Raw genomic sequence first — 17,745 nt, 5'->3', positions numbered from 1 at the left:
TTCTGCATTGAAATTTGGTCAAGAATGGGGCCTATCCGACCCTGAATCCCATGGCGACCGTCTTCAACATTCGCCGGCCTCACGCGTCGAAGAGGAATGGTTTACCGTGGATCGTCGCAAGCGAAAAACTGTGTGATCATTGGATGGGTGAGAAATGTCGCTCATAACTGCCTCCCTTTATCTCCTGCTAATTTTCCTTGCAGGGCGCTACTTCGGCTGATTCAGGCCGATCCTAGCTCGTGAATATGACCAGTATTCTTGTATACTGCCCCTATGTTGCAATTACCCTTCTTACTGAAGTTTTGTATATTATTCCTACTTCTCTGTAACCGAGCGGTTACCACCACCATCTGTTCTCTTAGTTATGTTATTGTTTTGATTCATTTATCTGTTTACAGCGCCACATTTTCCTCTTCTCAGGTATATTCTGCCTCTCCTATGGTTGATCCTGTACCTTTACGATGTGGGGTCCTCTTATATGAGAAACTGCGGCTAAGCACACCCTCGATCGTTTTTCACCATGGTATTTAAGATTGTTTCACTTAATGCTAAAGGACTAAACTCCCCCTTTAAACGGTCTTTACTATGGAAAGAAACTAAGCATCTTCAAGCTGACATACTCTGCGTACAAGAAACGCACTTATTGCCCGTCGATGTACCTAGATTAAATCACAAAAATGTCCCTCATATATTCACAGCACCCGCAGTTGGGAGGGAAAAAAGGGGGGTTTCCATTGCGTTGAGTTTAGATTCTATTGCATTTCAAATGGAAGGTTGAGGTGGATAGCGGTGGGAGATTTGTCATTGTGATCGGCCTTATTAACAATGTCCGATACACAATTGTCTCTTTATATGCGCCTAATCGGCGCCCCTCTGCTTTCTGTAATTCTCTTCTACGCAAGGTGTCTAAAGTTCAGAAGGGACGTCTCATTGTGCTGGAAGACTTTAATACGGTGATGTGGCCTTCCATGGACTCTACCTCCTTAACTGAGGCTAGGGAACCATCGGCGATAGCTAAGCTTTCACAATCACATGATCTGTATGACGCCTGGCGGATCCAACACCCCACTGAGCGTGATTTCACCTTTTTTTTCTGCTGCCCATAAGGTATACACTAGGATTGATTACTTTTTGGTTGACAGGCAATTACTGCCCTGCGTGGCCTCCTCAAATATCTATACCATTACTTGGTCTGATCATGCGCCCATTGCAATTGAAATAACAGAACAGTATGCTACTGCACATCACTCCATATGGAGGCTTAATAACTTTATACTGCAGAGTCCGCGTTACTCACCTCAAACCATCGAGTGTTTGCACAATTATTTTAGGGAGAACGACTCTGGTGACATCTCTGATGGTATTTTGTGGTGTGCAATGAAAGTGACTCTCAGGGGCCACTTTATTAAGCAATCTTCCTATGATAAAAAATGCAGAACTCGGTTGTTACTCCAATTACAATCCAGGCGAGCAGCAGGAATAACGTTAATTCAATCCCGCTTGCATGAACTAAATTCTTACCAGTACGACTTGATGCTGAGGAAGCTTAAGCTCCAACATTACTGGCAAGGTAATAAAGGGGGGGCATTACTTGCTAAACAATTGAAGTCGCGCAGTGCCAAAAATAGAATTTCTTATCTATCCTGCTCTGATGGGTCTAGGGTGTTTGATCCGCAAGGCATTGCTGATGAGTTTGCTAAATACTATGCCTCACTGTACAACCTTTCAGCTGACGCGTCCACACCTCAACCTTCTTTGCCCTCTATACAAACATTTTTACGCCATCTCAATTTGCCCTCATTGACAGACAGTCAGAAACTAGACACATCCTCTGTTTTCTCTCCGGAGGAAGTTTCTGCAGCAATTAAAACCCTAAAAGTTGGCAAATCACCCGGGCCGGACGGTCTCACCAATGAATTTTACAAAGCCCATAAAGACCTACTAGTTCCTTACTTAACTAGGCTATTTAATGATGCTGCGTCCTCAGGTTCTCTACCTGAAGGAATGCTAAGTGCATTGATAGTCACTCTGCCAAAGCCTGGGAAATCCCCAGATGTTCCCTCTAATTTTAGGCCAATATTACTCCTTAACGTGGACCTAAAAATCTACGCTAAGGTGATTGCGACATGCTTGACAAATGTTCTCCCAATGTTAATTGACGCTGATCAAGTTGGATTTGTCAAGGACCGGCAGACAGTAGATGGTACACTCAGATTCTTGAATATTATGTCAGTGGTGGCTGAAGGTCGAGCGCCTTCTCTGCTCCTATCATTGGACGCCGAGAAGGCGTTCGACCGGATCCACTGGGGCTATCTTGAGGCGGTGCTGGGCAAATTTGGTTTTCCCCCACGGCTTCTGTCTTCCATTTTAGTGTTATATTCCAAACCCTCGGCCAGAGTATATTCCTCAGGAGCCCTCTCCACGCCCTTTGTGATTACTAATGGCACAAGGCAGGGGTGCCCCCTTTCTCCCCTCCTATTTGCTCTATTGATGGAACCTCTAGCTCATCAAATCAGGTTGTCCTTGAATATTAAAGGTATCACTATTGGCGAAACAGAGCACAAAATAGGTCTTTTCGCGGACAACGTCATTATTTCAGTTATGGACCCCTTATCCTCCTTAATAGCTGTTTCAGATATCATCGATCAATTTAGTCGGGTGAGCTACTATAAAATTAACTCTCACAAATCGCTTATGCTAGGAATGTGGCTTTCGTCAGATACTAAAGGGAGGTATTCCCTACTTAGGTATCACCCTCACGTTCCCCCTTAGAAACCTCCAGTCTGTTAACTATAATGCTATCATCACACAAATTAAAAATGACATTATGGCCTACTCGCAATACCCTCTCTCTTGGATGGGCCGAATTGCAGCGACCAAAATGTTTCTTTTGCCTAAGATTCTGTACTTATTTAGGAACCTGCCTGTCATTGTGCCCCGTAGATATATTGCCTCGCTTCAAGCCCTTATATTACAATTTATATGGAAAAAGCAGAGGGTGAGAGTGGCGTCAGATATCCTATATAACATAGTAACATAGTGATATAACATAGTACATAAGGCCGAAAAAAGACATTTGTCCATCCAGTTCGGCCTGTTATCCTGCAAGTTGACCTGTTAAACTGGGGAAGGGGGGCTGGGATGTCCTAATAGGTAACTATTACCAAGCTACTGTGCTCGACCAACTCAAAAGCTGGTGGATTAATGACACCGCGAAAAAATGGGTACAAATGGAAACTAGCTTAACTCGTGCACCCTCATTGCAGCATTTACTTTGGCAAGGAATACTCTCCAAAACACCTCCGCGATCTCCATCTGTCACTAGCCAGGCTGGAATGTCTTTGTGGATCAAATGTCCCCTTATCCCGAAAATTCTTCCATTCAGGATTATAGATGCTCCGTTGTCAGCTTTCAGTGCCTGCTTGCCGGATACTGATTTCTCACAATGGGAATCTAAAGGGATCCTTTCAGTGTCCCGGATTTTATCTAATGGGGCCCTTATACCATTCACAGATTTAAGAGAGCGGTATCAAGTCCAGTGGTCAGATTTTTATAAATACCTTCAATTACGTCACCTTCTAGCCTCTAAGAACATTACGCATTCTACACAATCCTCTGCGTATGCTGTGTCTTTCCAGAACCCTCTGATATGCAAAGGAGGTATTTCTGAAGCCTATAGGGGATTACAACTCTCGGTTACTATATCAAAATTCCCGTTCCAGATTAAGTGGGAGAAAGACCTAAATAAAACTTTCACGCCAGCACATTGGGCCTTTGTATTCTCCCTCAGCTCTAAAACCTCGAAATGTGTCAACCACCTAGAGGCCTCGAGAAAACTCCTTTATATACCCAACCACCTCGAATGTTTGTTGGCGGTGCCTGTCAGCCATTGGCAGCTTAATGCACATCTGGTGGACCTGCCCCACTGTTCACCGTTTCTGGTCCAACATATTGTCACTTGTAAATGCTGTAATTGGGGTGGCACTTCCACTCTCCCCGGAAATAGCCTTGCTCTCCTTGGGGCTGGAATGTTTAAGTATAGCAAACCTAACTATTGCTTTTCATATACTAACAGTAACGAGAGTTGCAATAGCTGAAAAGGTGGAAGAGCAGGGATCTCCCAGCCATACCAGAAATCATTGCTAAAGTCCACTATAATTATGGCATGGAACTACTGATTGCGAAAAAAACTATGCCGGTTGTCTTGTGTCAGCATCAGGTGGCAAAAATGGGCATCTTACATATCCAGAAACTATCCTTCTTTACCAGATCTGCAATTGTAGGAGATAAATATCTAATTTCTACTAATTGATTTTAAATGTGGTGCAGTTTTAATTACTGTTTGTTGGCCGTCTCTTCACGGCCTTGTTTCTTCTTATATAAATGTAAACTTCTCATCCAATGTCTTCTATTTTAAGAGTTTGTACTGTGATGCGCAAATTATATTGTATTTCATTGTACTGTGACACTATGGAAGATGTTGTATGCTCTGATTTTCTAATAAAAAATTTGTGAGTAAAAATAACCTGATTGGTCCAGAAATCGGTACGATTATGGCGACACCACATTTATACAGTTTTTAATATGTTTTACTACTTAAAAAATCAAAACCTTTGCATCGCTACATTCTGAGAGCCATAAGTTTTTTTTTTGTCGACAGTAATGTTTGAGGGCTTGTTTTTTATGGGGCGAGCTGTACTTTTTAATGTTACCATTTTGCGGTACATATTGTATAACTTTTTGATCACTTTTTATTCTATTTCTTTTGTTGAAATGAGATGGCCAAAGAACAGCAAATCAGCTATTTTTAATTGTTTTCTGTTACTGCATTTACTGAGCATATTACATATTTTTATATTGTAATGGTTGGGACGTTTTTAGACTCAGCAATTCCAATTATGTTACATTTTATTGTTTACTTATTTTTACAGAGGCAGGTCGTAATAGGTTTTTAAATATAGCAGGCCTGGGGACCCTCACAAGCCTCTCCCTCTGTCTAATCGCTCAGATAGTGCTGTTGCTATTGATTTTGGTATCTGAAGGGTTAAACCGCCGGAAACAGAGTTATCTATTATCCCAGTCGCAGCAGGCAGATATCTGCTATAAAACATAGCCACCTGGGCTTGGGTCACAGCGCCTCATACACCTGTGACATAATATTGGACATAATACTGCTGTCACGTACGGGAGGAGTGTGTGCCGCCCTGAGCTCCACCCTCACCTCTGTCCCTGCCTACTTGCACGGTCCGCCCTAGGCGATGGTGTACAACTTGACGGCGGTCCCTAATCTGAGTACGTGCAGCGCCTTAACGGTAAGAATACAATAAAAGGAGAAAACAATAAACAAAGTGACAGGCAGGCACTGAGGTGTTAATCAAATATCAAAGTCAATACGAGCCGAGGTCAGGAGCAGGAGGAACAACAATACAAAAGAGAAAAGCAAGATCAAGTCAAACTCACGCCGGGGTCAAAGCCAAGAGGTCGCGTCAAATGCAGGAGGTTAAAATACGGAGCCGAGGTCAAAACACAACAAACACTTACAGACGATATGCTGGTGAATGAAATAAGACCAATCACAGGCAACCTGTGGCCAGCAGGCTGCCGGTTTAAATAGCCCTGGCAGGTGAGTCACATGACGTGGCCAGCATCATGTGACGCACAGTACACAGCCCAACACAGCTGAGCACCGATCATCATTATCGGCACTCAGCTCCTCTGCTGCTCGCCTGCTGCCATGGAGACGAGGACGCAGGCTGCGTTCTTGACCCTCCCCTTGCGCAGGGCGCCGGCAGTGCGAAGGAAACACGCGTCGCCGGGTCCTCATTACAGTACCGCCCCCCCTTCCACGAGGGGCCACCGGACCCATAGTCACTGGAGTGGGCTTCTCTGGATAGGCAAGATGGCATTATTTTACCAGTCTGGCAGCATGCATCTTACTCGCCGATACGCAAGACCTCTCTTCAGGACCGAAACCCTTCCAATGGACTAAATACTGGAAAGAATTGCAGACCTTTCTTACATCGACAATCCTAGAGATCTCAAATTCGAGTTGCCCGGCAACCTATGGTGGCGGAGATTCTTGTGAAAGAAATACAGCTGACACATATTTTTTTTGTAAAGATTTGTGAAAAACATTATGGATGCGAAAGGAGTCAGGCAGTCTTAGTTTAAAATATACAGGATTAATAATACTCACAATTTCATAAGGCCATGATGACCCCTGAGAGAGAACCGATCCTACTCCATCTTCAGATGCATTGACCTCGACTACAAAAGGCTTTTCTTGATTCAGCTGAACCAGGATTGGGGCGTTAACAAAACACTTCTTGAGAGTTTCGAAGGCTTTTATGGCCTCAGATGGTCAATTCACCAGATCCGCATCCCTTCCTGGTAAGGTCGGTAAGAGGTTTAGCGACCACCGAATTTTTTTAAATAAATTTTCGATAATAATTGGAAAACCCAAAAATATTTGCAATATTTGCAAATTATAACGCTTTAAGGGAAGAGGGTCTCACCCATTCCTGAATGGCTTGCACCTTCCCCGGATCCATCTTAAAAGATTGAAGAGTAAAGATATATCCCAAAAACTAAATTTCTGGTACCCCAAATATACATTTCTCCTCTTTGGAAAATAATAGTTTTTTTCTAAGGACCTCCAGAACCTGTCTGGTGTGAGTGACATGGGGATCCCAATTCGGTGAAAAAATCTGGATATCGTCCAAATATCCAATCATAAATTTTCCAATACCTTATCCTTCGGGACGTCCGATTTGGATGATCTCCCGAAGGAAGGAGCCTTGGGGCATAGTCATACCCTGTAGTCAGAGTCTCCACAGTAGAAGCATGTACGCCTTTGGCGTCGTTGATCTCTTCTGGTCATCCCGAATTGCATGGGTTCTTCAAGATGATTTTCCACCTTAACTCCTATAGGTAAGGAGTCTGGTTTGCCAACCGCCTGTGGAAAGAACAGATGTTCCTGCTGCCTTTCTCTGATGCGTTGGTCCAGTCTAACAGCTAGGGTCATAGTCTGCTCTAAGGTGTCAGAACAGGTATAGCTGACCAACATGTCTTTGAGACTTTCAGAGAGCCCCGATCTAAACTGACACTTGAGTCCTGGCTCATTCCAGCCAGAGGGAACACACCACTTGGGGAATTGGGTACAGTACTCCTCTACTGGTCTGTCCCCCTGAGTAAGAGACTTCAACTGAGATTTTGCCACAGTCGCCCTATCAGGTTCCTCATAAAGTACACCAAAGACCTGAAAGGACGATTCCACTGAAGCTAGACAAGGGGAATCCATTGGGAAGGAGTATGCCCACAACGGGAAGCAGACGGATAGCAACTAGTCCAGGAAACTGGAAAAAGGGAACTGGTCACCTCCTATTGCATCCCTAATTCTCGCCCTTACTCACCGTATGAGCAGACCCAGATGGTAGGTGGGCTCATACCCAGAAAACCTAGGACCCTGAGTCGTCCTGATAATCCCTCAAATAAAGAAAGGGCTGAGATAACCTGCTCATCCCAGACATGGATGAACAGGAGTCTCACTGGCCTAGCTGCAAAGGAAGGGACCGGCAGTGCACAGCTACAGAATCGGCAGGTAAAAGCCCAGAAACAACTCACACTAACCTGCCGCGGCAACAACGACGACAACCGGACCCCCATGCGGAAGGGTGCATGGCGGCCCCCGACAGAGAACATGTCTAGCAAACATGCTGGACTACAGACACCAACAGACCAGACATGTAACAACCACTAGACAAGACAACAACCACCCATACATAAACATCACCAAACATATGCAAGGGTAGTGAAGGGAAGGTAGACAACGGGATAACATAGATGACATCGGGAAGACATCGATGTCCCACTAGGTGGCCCTCAAGGACGGGGCAGATAATACACCCAGGACAGGAGCATAATTCCAGCACAAACAGGAGTTGGAGTACAACTAACTCCAGCTTGGAAGCCACAGGCAAGATAAACACCAAGTGGCCACACCCAGCCAGGTAGTTAACCCCTCCAGCACCAGACAGGGAGGAACCATGATATGAGGGTCAGGGCACATACATGCTGCATAAACAATGCGTTGCCCCAGGCAACAGCATGCATGGCAACCATGTCACGGCACACAACACAGAAGCCGTGACACTCCCACCCCTCAAAGCCCTCCCCAACTGAAAAGGGAAAACTAAGTGGAACACCCAAAGAAAAGGGGGGGGGGAGTCAAGAAATCAGTGTCAGCGCAAGCGAGTCTCCCCAAGACTGACGCCAGCACACCAAAACCACCAACTAGGAACCAGGCAGCCAGCCAACAAACAGCCAGGAGAGATCGCACTGAACACTGCGTCCAACTCAGACACAGTTTACACCAGGTCACTGCCAGCAAACACCAGAGCCAGTACTACAAGAAATGCAGCCAGCCATCACTACACAAGCGACAGAACCACTGAGACTTGGACGAGGGGAGACACAAACACAAGTGACGGTTCACACCTACTGCAACCACTGTCACAGAGAACCGCACTGTTAACAGCATCTCAGCTTTCACCCTCCCTCCGGAGGACAAGCATGCATGCCAGAAAGCGGCATATGCTGAACCCTCTTTCGAAGGTTACAACACACAGAGTAGCCTTAGTGGGACATACTCTCACTGTGGGGAGTGGGGGATAACTCCCCACCATATAAGGAGGGTAGAAGAGGAAGCAGCTAGGCCTGGATATCAGGAATGGGAAGCAGATCACCTCCTAAAGCCGCCCTAATCCTGGCCATGACTCCTAACCGTATGAGTAGACCCGGATGGTAGGTGGGCTTATACTCAGGAAACCTAGGACCCTGAGTCGCCCTGATAATCTCTCAAATAAAGAAAGGGCTGAGACAACCTGTTCATCCCAGACATGGATGAACAGGAGTCTCACTGGCCTTGCTGCAAAGGAAGGGACCGGCAGTGCACAGCTACAGAATTGTCAGGTAAAAGCCCAGAAACAACTCGCACTAACCTGCCGCGGCAACAACGATGACCGGACACCCATGCGGACAGAATGCATGGCAGCCCCTGGCAGAGCTGCACACTGATTTGTGGTTCCCCCTCCGGAGAACCCTGAGGCCCCCTTTCGGAGGCACACAACACACAGGGAACATGTCTAGCAAACATGTTGGACTACAGACACCAACAGATCAGACAACAACCACCCATACATAAACATCACCAAACATATGCAAGGGTAGTGAAGGGAAGGTAGACAATGGGATGACATAGATGACATCAGGAAGACATTGATGTCCCACTAGGTGGCCCTCAAGGACTGGGCACACCCAGGACAGGAGCATAGTTCCAGCACAAACAGGAGCTGGAGTACAACTAACTCCAGCTTGGAAGCCACAGGCAAGATAAACACCAAGTGGCCACACCTAGCCAGATAGTTAACCCCTCCGGCACCAGACAGGGAGAAACCATGATAAAAGGGCCAGGGCACATACATGCTGAATAAACAACACATTGCCCCAGGCAACAGCATGCACGGCAACTGTGTCACGGTGCACAACACTGAGGCCGCGACACTGGGCCTGTGAAAACTCATTCAGATGCCGAATTGTAAGTGATCCACACTGTGTCTTCTCTTGGCCATGCTCACCAGTTGTAAGACAGCATGGCAATGCTTCAGTTTGCAAATAGGAAAGAAGAAAGCGTCAGTGGAAGCAACACTCTGCCCTGTTTCTGTTGGACACAGAAGGATGTCTTATGACGAGAAAGTGGAGGCGGTGTCAATACATCTGGCCTCATTGCTGTGGTGCAACATCACCATTTCCATGCAAAACCTTGACCAGGTGCGCTATAGAAGACATGCTAGCCATGGCTTTAACTGCTGCTTCACATATTGATAGTAGTGTGTAACTTGCCAGCAACAATTCCAAGGAGCAGGCCACTTCTTTGCCATGAGAGAGTACAAGTGTAGAGTAAAAAAACTGAGCTAGAAAAAGAAGGGTAATGGGTAAGGAAATGGGGATGGGAGTAGACGTGGGAATGGGGAGAGCGCAAGGGGATGCTATGGAGGTGTTAACGGTTATTCCGTAGGCTGCACCCTAGAGAGAATCAATTCAGCCAAAAAAGGGTGAATTGCCAGTGATAAGAGGAATTCAAAAATGCCTAATGAATAGGGTTACACCAAAATGTAGGAAATGGGTAGGGGCACTAGAGGACCGCCAGATAAAAGAGCTATCAGTGTGTCTACAATAGGTATAACAAGATTAGAAAGAAAAATACAGTAATTTATATGAATTAGTATAAAACATATTAAGACCAGAAAGGGTGGCAGGAGAATGTTTTATCACTTACTTCACCAGGTACTTCAAAGAAGGTAGCATCAAAAGGTTGCGTTATTCCAGTAAAAACAAGAGCTTGACGCGTTTCGGGGGAAGTATACCAGTCCCCTTCTTCAGAAGCAAGATAAACAAGCATGTATAAACATATAAAACTCAAACCTAAATAGGCAGGTGCTAGGGAGGACAGGGTGGTGCATATGAGGTCACTTCCTGTAGTGTGGTTTACCATGATCAGATGGTTTCAACTGCTAATGTCTTGGTTATTAGTATCTAGTATATAGGGGACCCAGCAACTGGTTATGAGGGGTTTGGTGTTAAAAAATAAAATACACCCATTACACTAATAATTAATCTATAAGTAATATAGTTGTGGTGCCCGTGAAAAGCGGAAGCGGAAGTGCATGTGGCGTGCGTTCCAGAGTGGAGCGCGTCTTGCTTATGAGTATAAAAAAAACAAAAATATATAATAAATAGTTGTTTTAAGCTTGGATTAATATATTTATGTCCAGGATATTATGTACCTGTATATTGTATAAAACCGTGGGCTCCAGGTAGTGGTGTTGGGGGCGATGGCACTTCAGCTATGTGTTCCAGACTGGAACGCATGTGTTTCCTATGCTTGTATGCCACGGGTCGAGGGCCGCAGAGCTGAAAGCGGAAGCGGCCTAAGGCATGCGTTCCAAGGTGGAGCGCATGCCAATAAGATAAGACTGAGGCCATATTCGGCTATGTGATTGAAGGTAGAACGCATTCGTATTGTGTGGTTTTCGCTAGGCCAGAAGGAGGGGCTATTTATGGTATGCGTTCCAAGGTGGAGCGCACACAGATGAATGGAGGGGAGGCCATATAGAGTAGCTATACATGCTCATTAAGGGCATTAGATGGAAAAAAGAAACGGGATATAGTGATACTGGTAAGGGATATCTGTATCCATTGGGCAGTGTAAGGGTAATTGTGTGTCCCAACATGGAACGCACGCCTTTTGAGCAAATTAAGTAGTATGTAAAGTTGTATATAAAAAATAATATTGTACATTAGTACAAAAATTTCTGATATATATGTAGATTTCTTAGCGGATGTAATGTAATATGGAAAATCAGTTACCATTGTGCTGTGTGAGAGTATGAATGCATATACATTGGGTACATAAATACAAGGACAATACATAAGAATATATACATGAATTCATAAATATATAAAAATTTTAAGTACATAGTCTTAGATGTAATATAATACATATCTAAAAAAGATATGTGTAAAAATAAAATAATAATACATTAATATATTAAAAGACAGAGAAGAGGACTTAGTAGTTATGTTCTAATGTTTCGTTTAGGCCGAGAGGGGTTAGAGAGTTGAAGCGGAAAATCCAGTACATTTCTTTTCAGCACAGGCGTTGGAAAGATTGTGGGACCCATTCTATTGGTGTAATCTTTAGGCTGGATATGTCGCCTGAATGGGCCTGTGCAAAGTGTCTGGAGACGCTGTGTTTCATATATTGCTTGTTGATATTGGAGCAGTGAGAGTTTAACCTGTCTATAACGCTCTGGGCGATGCGACCAATGTATTGGAGACCACATGGGCACTGGAGCATATAGATGATATTATGTGAGCTACAGTCCATGTGGTCAGGTAGTGTAACGGTCGCGTACACACACACACACAGGGGGGAAGGGAAGTGACCACTGCGCTCCACCCTTACCCCTGGCCCTGCCTACTTGCCTCGCGAGTCCTAATGACAGGGGACAACTGGACGGCAATCCCTAACTTGGAATAAGTGCAGGGATGACAGACAGACAAACAACAGGACGTGAACGGACCGAGTCAATACCAGGAAAGCTACAAAGTACAAAGGATAAAGCAAAGAATGGTCAGGAGAAGCCGGGGTCAAATACCAGGAGAGCAGAGAAGTACAAGAGGAGTCCTAAGAGAGTAGTCAGGTGGGAGCCGAGGTCACAATACCAGGACGGATGCGCAGTACAGGAGGATCAGGCAAAAGGATGGTCAAGGAACAGGATCAGGTAAGTATTCAGCAGTCCAACAAATAGCCAGGAACCTAGAAATTAACAGGCAACCTGTAGCCAGCAGGCTGCCTGTATTTAGTGAGGGTCATGTGACGTGGCCAGCGTCACATGACCGACAGACCAACCAGTCGAACACCGAGTGATCAGCTCGGCGCTCAAGGCAGACTTAGGAGCAGGGAGCCACCTATCTAGTAAAGCCGCCCTGGGAATGAGGTCAAACACAGATCCTCATTCCCAAAGCTAAGCAACAGGTCTGCGGGCGATGGGGGACCGAGTGCACCTTCGGAACCCCGTGACAGTACCCCCCCATTTACGAGGGGCCACCGGACCCAAGACTTCAGGCGATGGCTTTTCAGGGTGTTCTAAATGAAATTTACGAACAAGTCTAGGAGCACGAACCTCCCTGGCAGGTACCCAAGATCTCTCTTCAGGTCCATACCCCTTCCAGTGAATCAGGTACTGCAAGGAATTACGCACCTTCCGGACATCCACTATTTTAGACACCACATACTCGACAGCATCATTAACAAGAACCGGCGGAGGTGAGGCTTTTGATGGTACTACCGGTTCAAAATATTTTTTAAGCAGAGATTTATGGAACACATCATGAATGTGGAATGACTCGGGCAGCTCCAACCTAAAACATACCGGGTTAATCACTTCCGTGATCTTATATGGTCCAATAAAACGAGGAGTACATTTTTTAGAAGTTACCTTGAGAGATAGATTCTTGGAGGACAACCATACTTTATCCCCAACCTGAAAGTTTACCCCCCTTGAACGTCTCCTATCGGCCTTGAGTTTCTGAGAACATTGAGCCTTTTCTAGGTTCGATTGAACCCGGGCCCAAACTGTGCACAGTTCGGAGGAGAGTTTATCCGCTTCAGGGTTAGAGGAGGAGACGGACGACCCAGAATGAAAACGGGGATGGAAACCATGGTTACAAAAGAAAGGGGAGACCCCAGCGGAAGAATTGACACGGTTATTCAAAGCAAATTCAGCCAATGGAAGAAATTTCACCCATAATTGCTGGTCATCAGCAACATATGACCTCAAGAATTGTTCGACAGACTGATTAAGGCGTTCAGTCTGCCCATTACTCTCAGGGTGGTAGGCAGAGGAAAAAGACAATGAAATTTTAAATTTTTGACAGAAGGCCCTCCAGAATTTGGACACAAACTGCACACCCCTGTCAGAAACAATATTTTCCGGGATACCATGCAATCGAACAATTTCTTTCACAAAAATAGACGCCAGGGTTTTGGCATTCGGGAGTTTAGACAGGGGAATGAAATGGACCATCTTGCTAAACCTATCCACCACTACCCACACTACAGTCTTACCCTCCGCCGGCGGTAGGTCAGTTATAAAGTCCATCGAGATATGGGACCAGGGTCTACTGGGAATGGGTAGGGGTCGTAGGTTACCAGCAGGGCGAGTCCTAGGTGTCTTGGACCTGGCACAAACCTCACAGGCTGACACATAGGACTTGACATCCCTAGTTAGAGTGGGCCACCAATAAGATCTAGAAACCAGATCCTTAGTGCCCTCAACACCCGGATGTCCACAAAAGGCAGAATCGTGACACTCACCCAACAGCTGGAGACGAAATTGTACGGGAACAAACAACTTATCTGTTGGGGTGGATACCGGTGCCAGATGTTGTTCCGACCTAATGCGAGCCGAGATATCCTGGGTAAGAGCTGCTAAGAAGATTTTTGCTGGTAGGATGGATTCAGGTGGTACCTCAGTAGGTTGAAAAGCCTGGAAGCTCCGAGATAATGCGTCCGCCTTCACATTTTTACTTCCCGGCCTGAACGTGATGGAAAAATCGAAACGAGTAAAAAACAGAGCCCATCTGGCTTGTCGGGGATTCAACCTCTTAGCAGACTCGAGGAACATAAGGTTTTTATGGTCAGTGACAACAGTTACACAATGCCTTGCCCCCTCCAGAAAATGCCTCCACTCCTCAAATGCCCATTTAATGGCCAGCAGCTCCCTATTCCCTATGTCGTAGTTTCTCTCCGTGGGAGAGAATTTCCTGGAGAAGAAGGCACATGGTCTCAGATTAGTGAGGCTAGCAGGACCTTGTGAAAGGACTGCTCCTGCGCCGTCCTCGGACGCATCCACCTCCACAATAAAAGGTTTCTCCTGATCAGGCTGGATCAGAATGGGAGCGCTACTGAATGCCTTTTTTAATTTTTCAAATGAAGAAATGGCCTCAGTAGACCAATTCTCCAAATCCGCCCCTTTCTTAGTAAGGTCGGTCAACGGTTTAGCAATTACGGAAAAATTCATAATAAATTTACGATAGTAATTGGCGAAACCTAAGAACCGTTGTAAGGCCTTTAAGGATCAAGGTCTTACCCATTCCTTAATTGCTAGTACCTTACCAGGATCCATCTTGAAGGCGTGAGGAGTCAGAACATGCCCTAGAAACAGAATCTCCTGCACACCAAAGACACATTTCTCTTGTTTAGCGGATAGCTGATTCTCCCTCAACACCTCTAATACTTGTCTAACATGAGACACATGGGATTCGAAGTCAGGAGAGAATATCAAAATGTCGTCAAGATAGACAATAACAAATTTACCTAAGAACTCCCTAAGAATGTCATTCATGAAGTTTTGGAACACAGCTGGGGCATTGCTGAGTCCAAAAGGCATCACCTGATATTCAAAGTGTCCTACCGGAGTATTGAACGCCGTCTTCCATTCGTCTCCCTCCTTGATTCGGATTAGATTGTATGCCCCTTTCAGGTCAATTTTGGAAAACCAGGTTGCCCCCAGGACCTGGTTAAATAAATCCGGAATCAATGGGAGGGAGTATCTATTCTGGACAGTGATTTTATTTAATCTCCGGGAATCGATACATGGCCTAAGACCACCATCTTTTTTCTTAACGAAGAAAAACCCTGCCCCCATAGGAGAGACAGAAGGTCTAATATGCCCTTTACCAAGGCTCTCCTTAATATAATCTTCCATGGCCTTGCGTTCGGGCATAGAAAGATTATAAATTCATCCTTTAGGAAACTTGGCCCCCTCTACTAGCTCTATAGTACAATCATAAGGTCTATGGGGGGGGTAGAACCTCCGGGGTTGGTGATGAGAATACATCAGAATATTCTCTAACAACAGAGGGTAAAGTATCAGACTTTACTGAGACCCCAGCCTGTACCACGGACAGGCACGAGTCACACTTAGGCCCCCATCTCACCAACTCCCCATTGGACCAATCTATAGTGGGGTTATGTAGTCGGAGCCAAGGCAACCCTAGTACCACCTCAGCAGGTAGGTTCTCCAGGACTAGAAGCGAACATCTCTCTGAGTGGCACACACCCACGGTTAGAGAAATCTCTGAGGTACATAAGCTCACCGTACCACCAATAAGAGGAGTAGCATCAATAGCCATGACATGGATAGGAGTTGGTAAGGCAAACATAGGAATACCCAATCTTACAGCATACTCAGAGTCAATAAAGCTAGCCGCTGAGCCAGAATCAATAAAGGCCTTACCCGGCCATTTATCTACTCCCAGAGAAATTGTAATGGGTACCGAAAGCTTACATTTAGAAAATTCAGGGTGTACCTGGTCTTTAGGTTGCCTTGCCTTAGGAGACTTGACAGAGAGGACCTTCTTAGGACACTGGTTGATCCAATGGTCAGAATCTCCACAGTAAAAGCATTCTCCACGTCTGCGGCGAAGATTCCCTCGGGTCATGCCAACCTACATGGGTTCCTCGGTGGAGACCTCAGCATTGTCTCTGGGATAGGCCTCTGGCTGGACCACCATCTGGGAAGAGAACTGTTGTTCCTGTCGTCTCTCTCTAACCCGTCGGTCAAGTCGGACAACAAGGGTCATCATCTCCTCTAAGGTCTCTGGAAGTTGATAACTGACCAGAAGATCCTTTAATTTATCAGACAGACCTGACCTGAACTGACTCTTCAGGGCTGGTTCGTTTCTATCCTGAGGGGACACACCACCTTCTGAATTGGGTGCAATAATCCTCCTCTGGTAAATTGCCCTGAACCAGTGCCTTTAGAGCCGTCTCGGCTACTAGAGCCCTGTCTGGTTCATCATAGAGGGTACCTAGGGCCTGAAAGAACCCCTCCACAGAATATAAACAACTGGCGCCAGCAGGTAAAGAGAACGCCCAGTCCTGGGGATCACCCTGTAATCGGGAAATGATAATGCCCATGCGTTGACTCTCGGGCCCAGAGGACACGGGGCGCAAACGGAAGTAAAGTTTGCAACTCTCCTTAAAAGAGAGAAACTTCTTCCGGTCTCCAGAAAAGGTTTCTGGGAGCTTAATCTGGGGCTCAAAATGCGGACTGGAGGCCTGAGGAGTGGAAGAGCCTTGCCCTAACTCAAAAGAGCTGAGTATTTCCCCTAACTCCTGCACCATCTGCGTCTGATTAGAGACATAGTCAGTCAGGGTCACCAGAGGATTCATAATACAGTGGTTATTGGGCCTGTTAATCTGTAACGGTCGCGTACACACACACACAGGGGGGAAGGGAAGTGACCACTGCGCTCCACCCTTACCCCTGGCCCTGCCTACTTGCCTCGTGAGTCCTAATGACAGGGGACAACTGGACGGCAATCCCTAACTTGGAATAAGTGCAGGGATGACAGACAGACAAACAACAGGACGTGAACGGACCGAGTCAATACCAGGAAAGCTACAAAGTACAAAGGATAAAGCAAAGAATGGTCAGGAGAAGCCGGGGTCAAATACCAGGAGAGCAGAGAAGTACAAGAGGAGTCCTAAGAGAGTAGTCAGGTGGGAGCCGAGGTCACAATACCAGGACGGATGCGCAGTACAGGAGGATCAGGTAAAAGGATGGTCAAGGAACAGGATCAGGTAAGTATTCAGCAGTCCAACAAATAGCCAGGAACCTAGAAATTAACAGGCAACCTGTAGCCAGCAGGCTGCCTGTATTTATAGTGGGGAATAAGGGTCATGTGACGTGGCCAGCGTCACATGTCCGACAGACCAACCAGTCGAGCACCGAGTGATCAGCTCGGCGCTCAAGGCAGACTTAGGAGCAGGGAGCCACCCAGCTAGTAAAGCCGCCCTGGGAATGAGGTCAAACACAGATCCTCATTCCCAAAGCTAAGCAACAGGTCTGCGGGCGATGGGGGACCGAGTGCACCTTCGGAACCCCGTGACAGGTAGCTGGATTTTTTCACCTGAAGTTAGAATGGTCACTTCCTTTACCCCATCTGTTATGGTTAAACAGCATTTGCATCTCTTGTGGCCACATTTAAATGACCCTATAATGTGTTGGTTACGATCAGCCGAACCTGGGTTTTCTTCTATAGTCCCCTTGAGCGTGGGGCAGGAGGGTGCTAGTATATGTTTCATGGTCTTAGCCCTGCGGAAAGTAAGTTGAG

The 17,745-nt window shown here is 46.0% G+C and overlaps 1 protein-coding gene across 1 annotated transcript in view; it reads right to left on the bottom strand.

Annotated features, from left to right (window-relative positions):
• Positions 1–6,808: 6,808 nt before the first annotated feature.
• Positions 6,809–17,745, bottom strand: part of LOC120999367 (zinc finger protein 615-like) — a 44,626-nt gene continuing 33,689 nt past the window's right edge. The window contains exon 4 of the mRNA XM_040430236.1: positions 6,809–7,281. Within this exon, the coding sequence (XP_040286170.1) occupies positions 6,809–7,281 (473 nt within the window). The remainder of the gene's footprint in view (positions 7,282–17,745) is intronic.

The sequence above is a fragment of the Bufo bufo genome, chromosome 4 (assembly GCF_905171765.1).
Source record: "Bufo bufo chromosome 4, aBufBuf1.1, whole genome shotgun sequence".
Classification (NCBI taxonomy): domain Eukaryota; kingdom Metazoa; phylum Chordata; class Amphibia; order Anura; family Bufonidae; genus Bufo; species Bufo bufo.
This window is presented reverse-complemented; position numbering and strand designations above follow the sequence as displayed.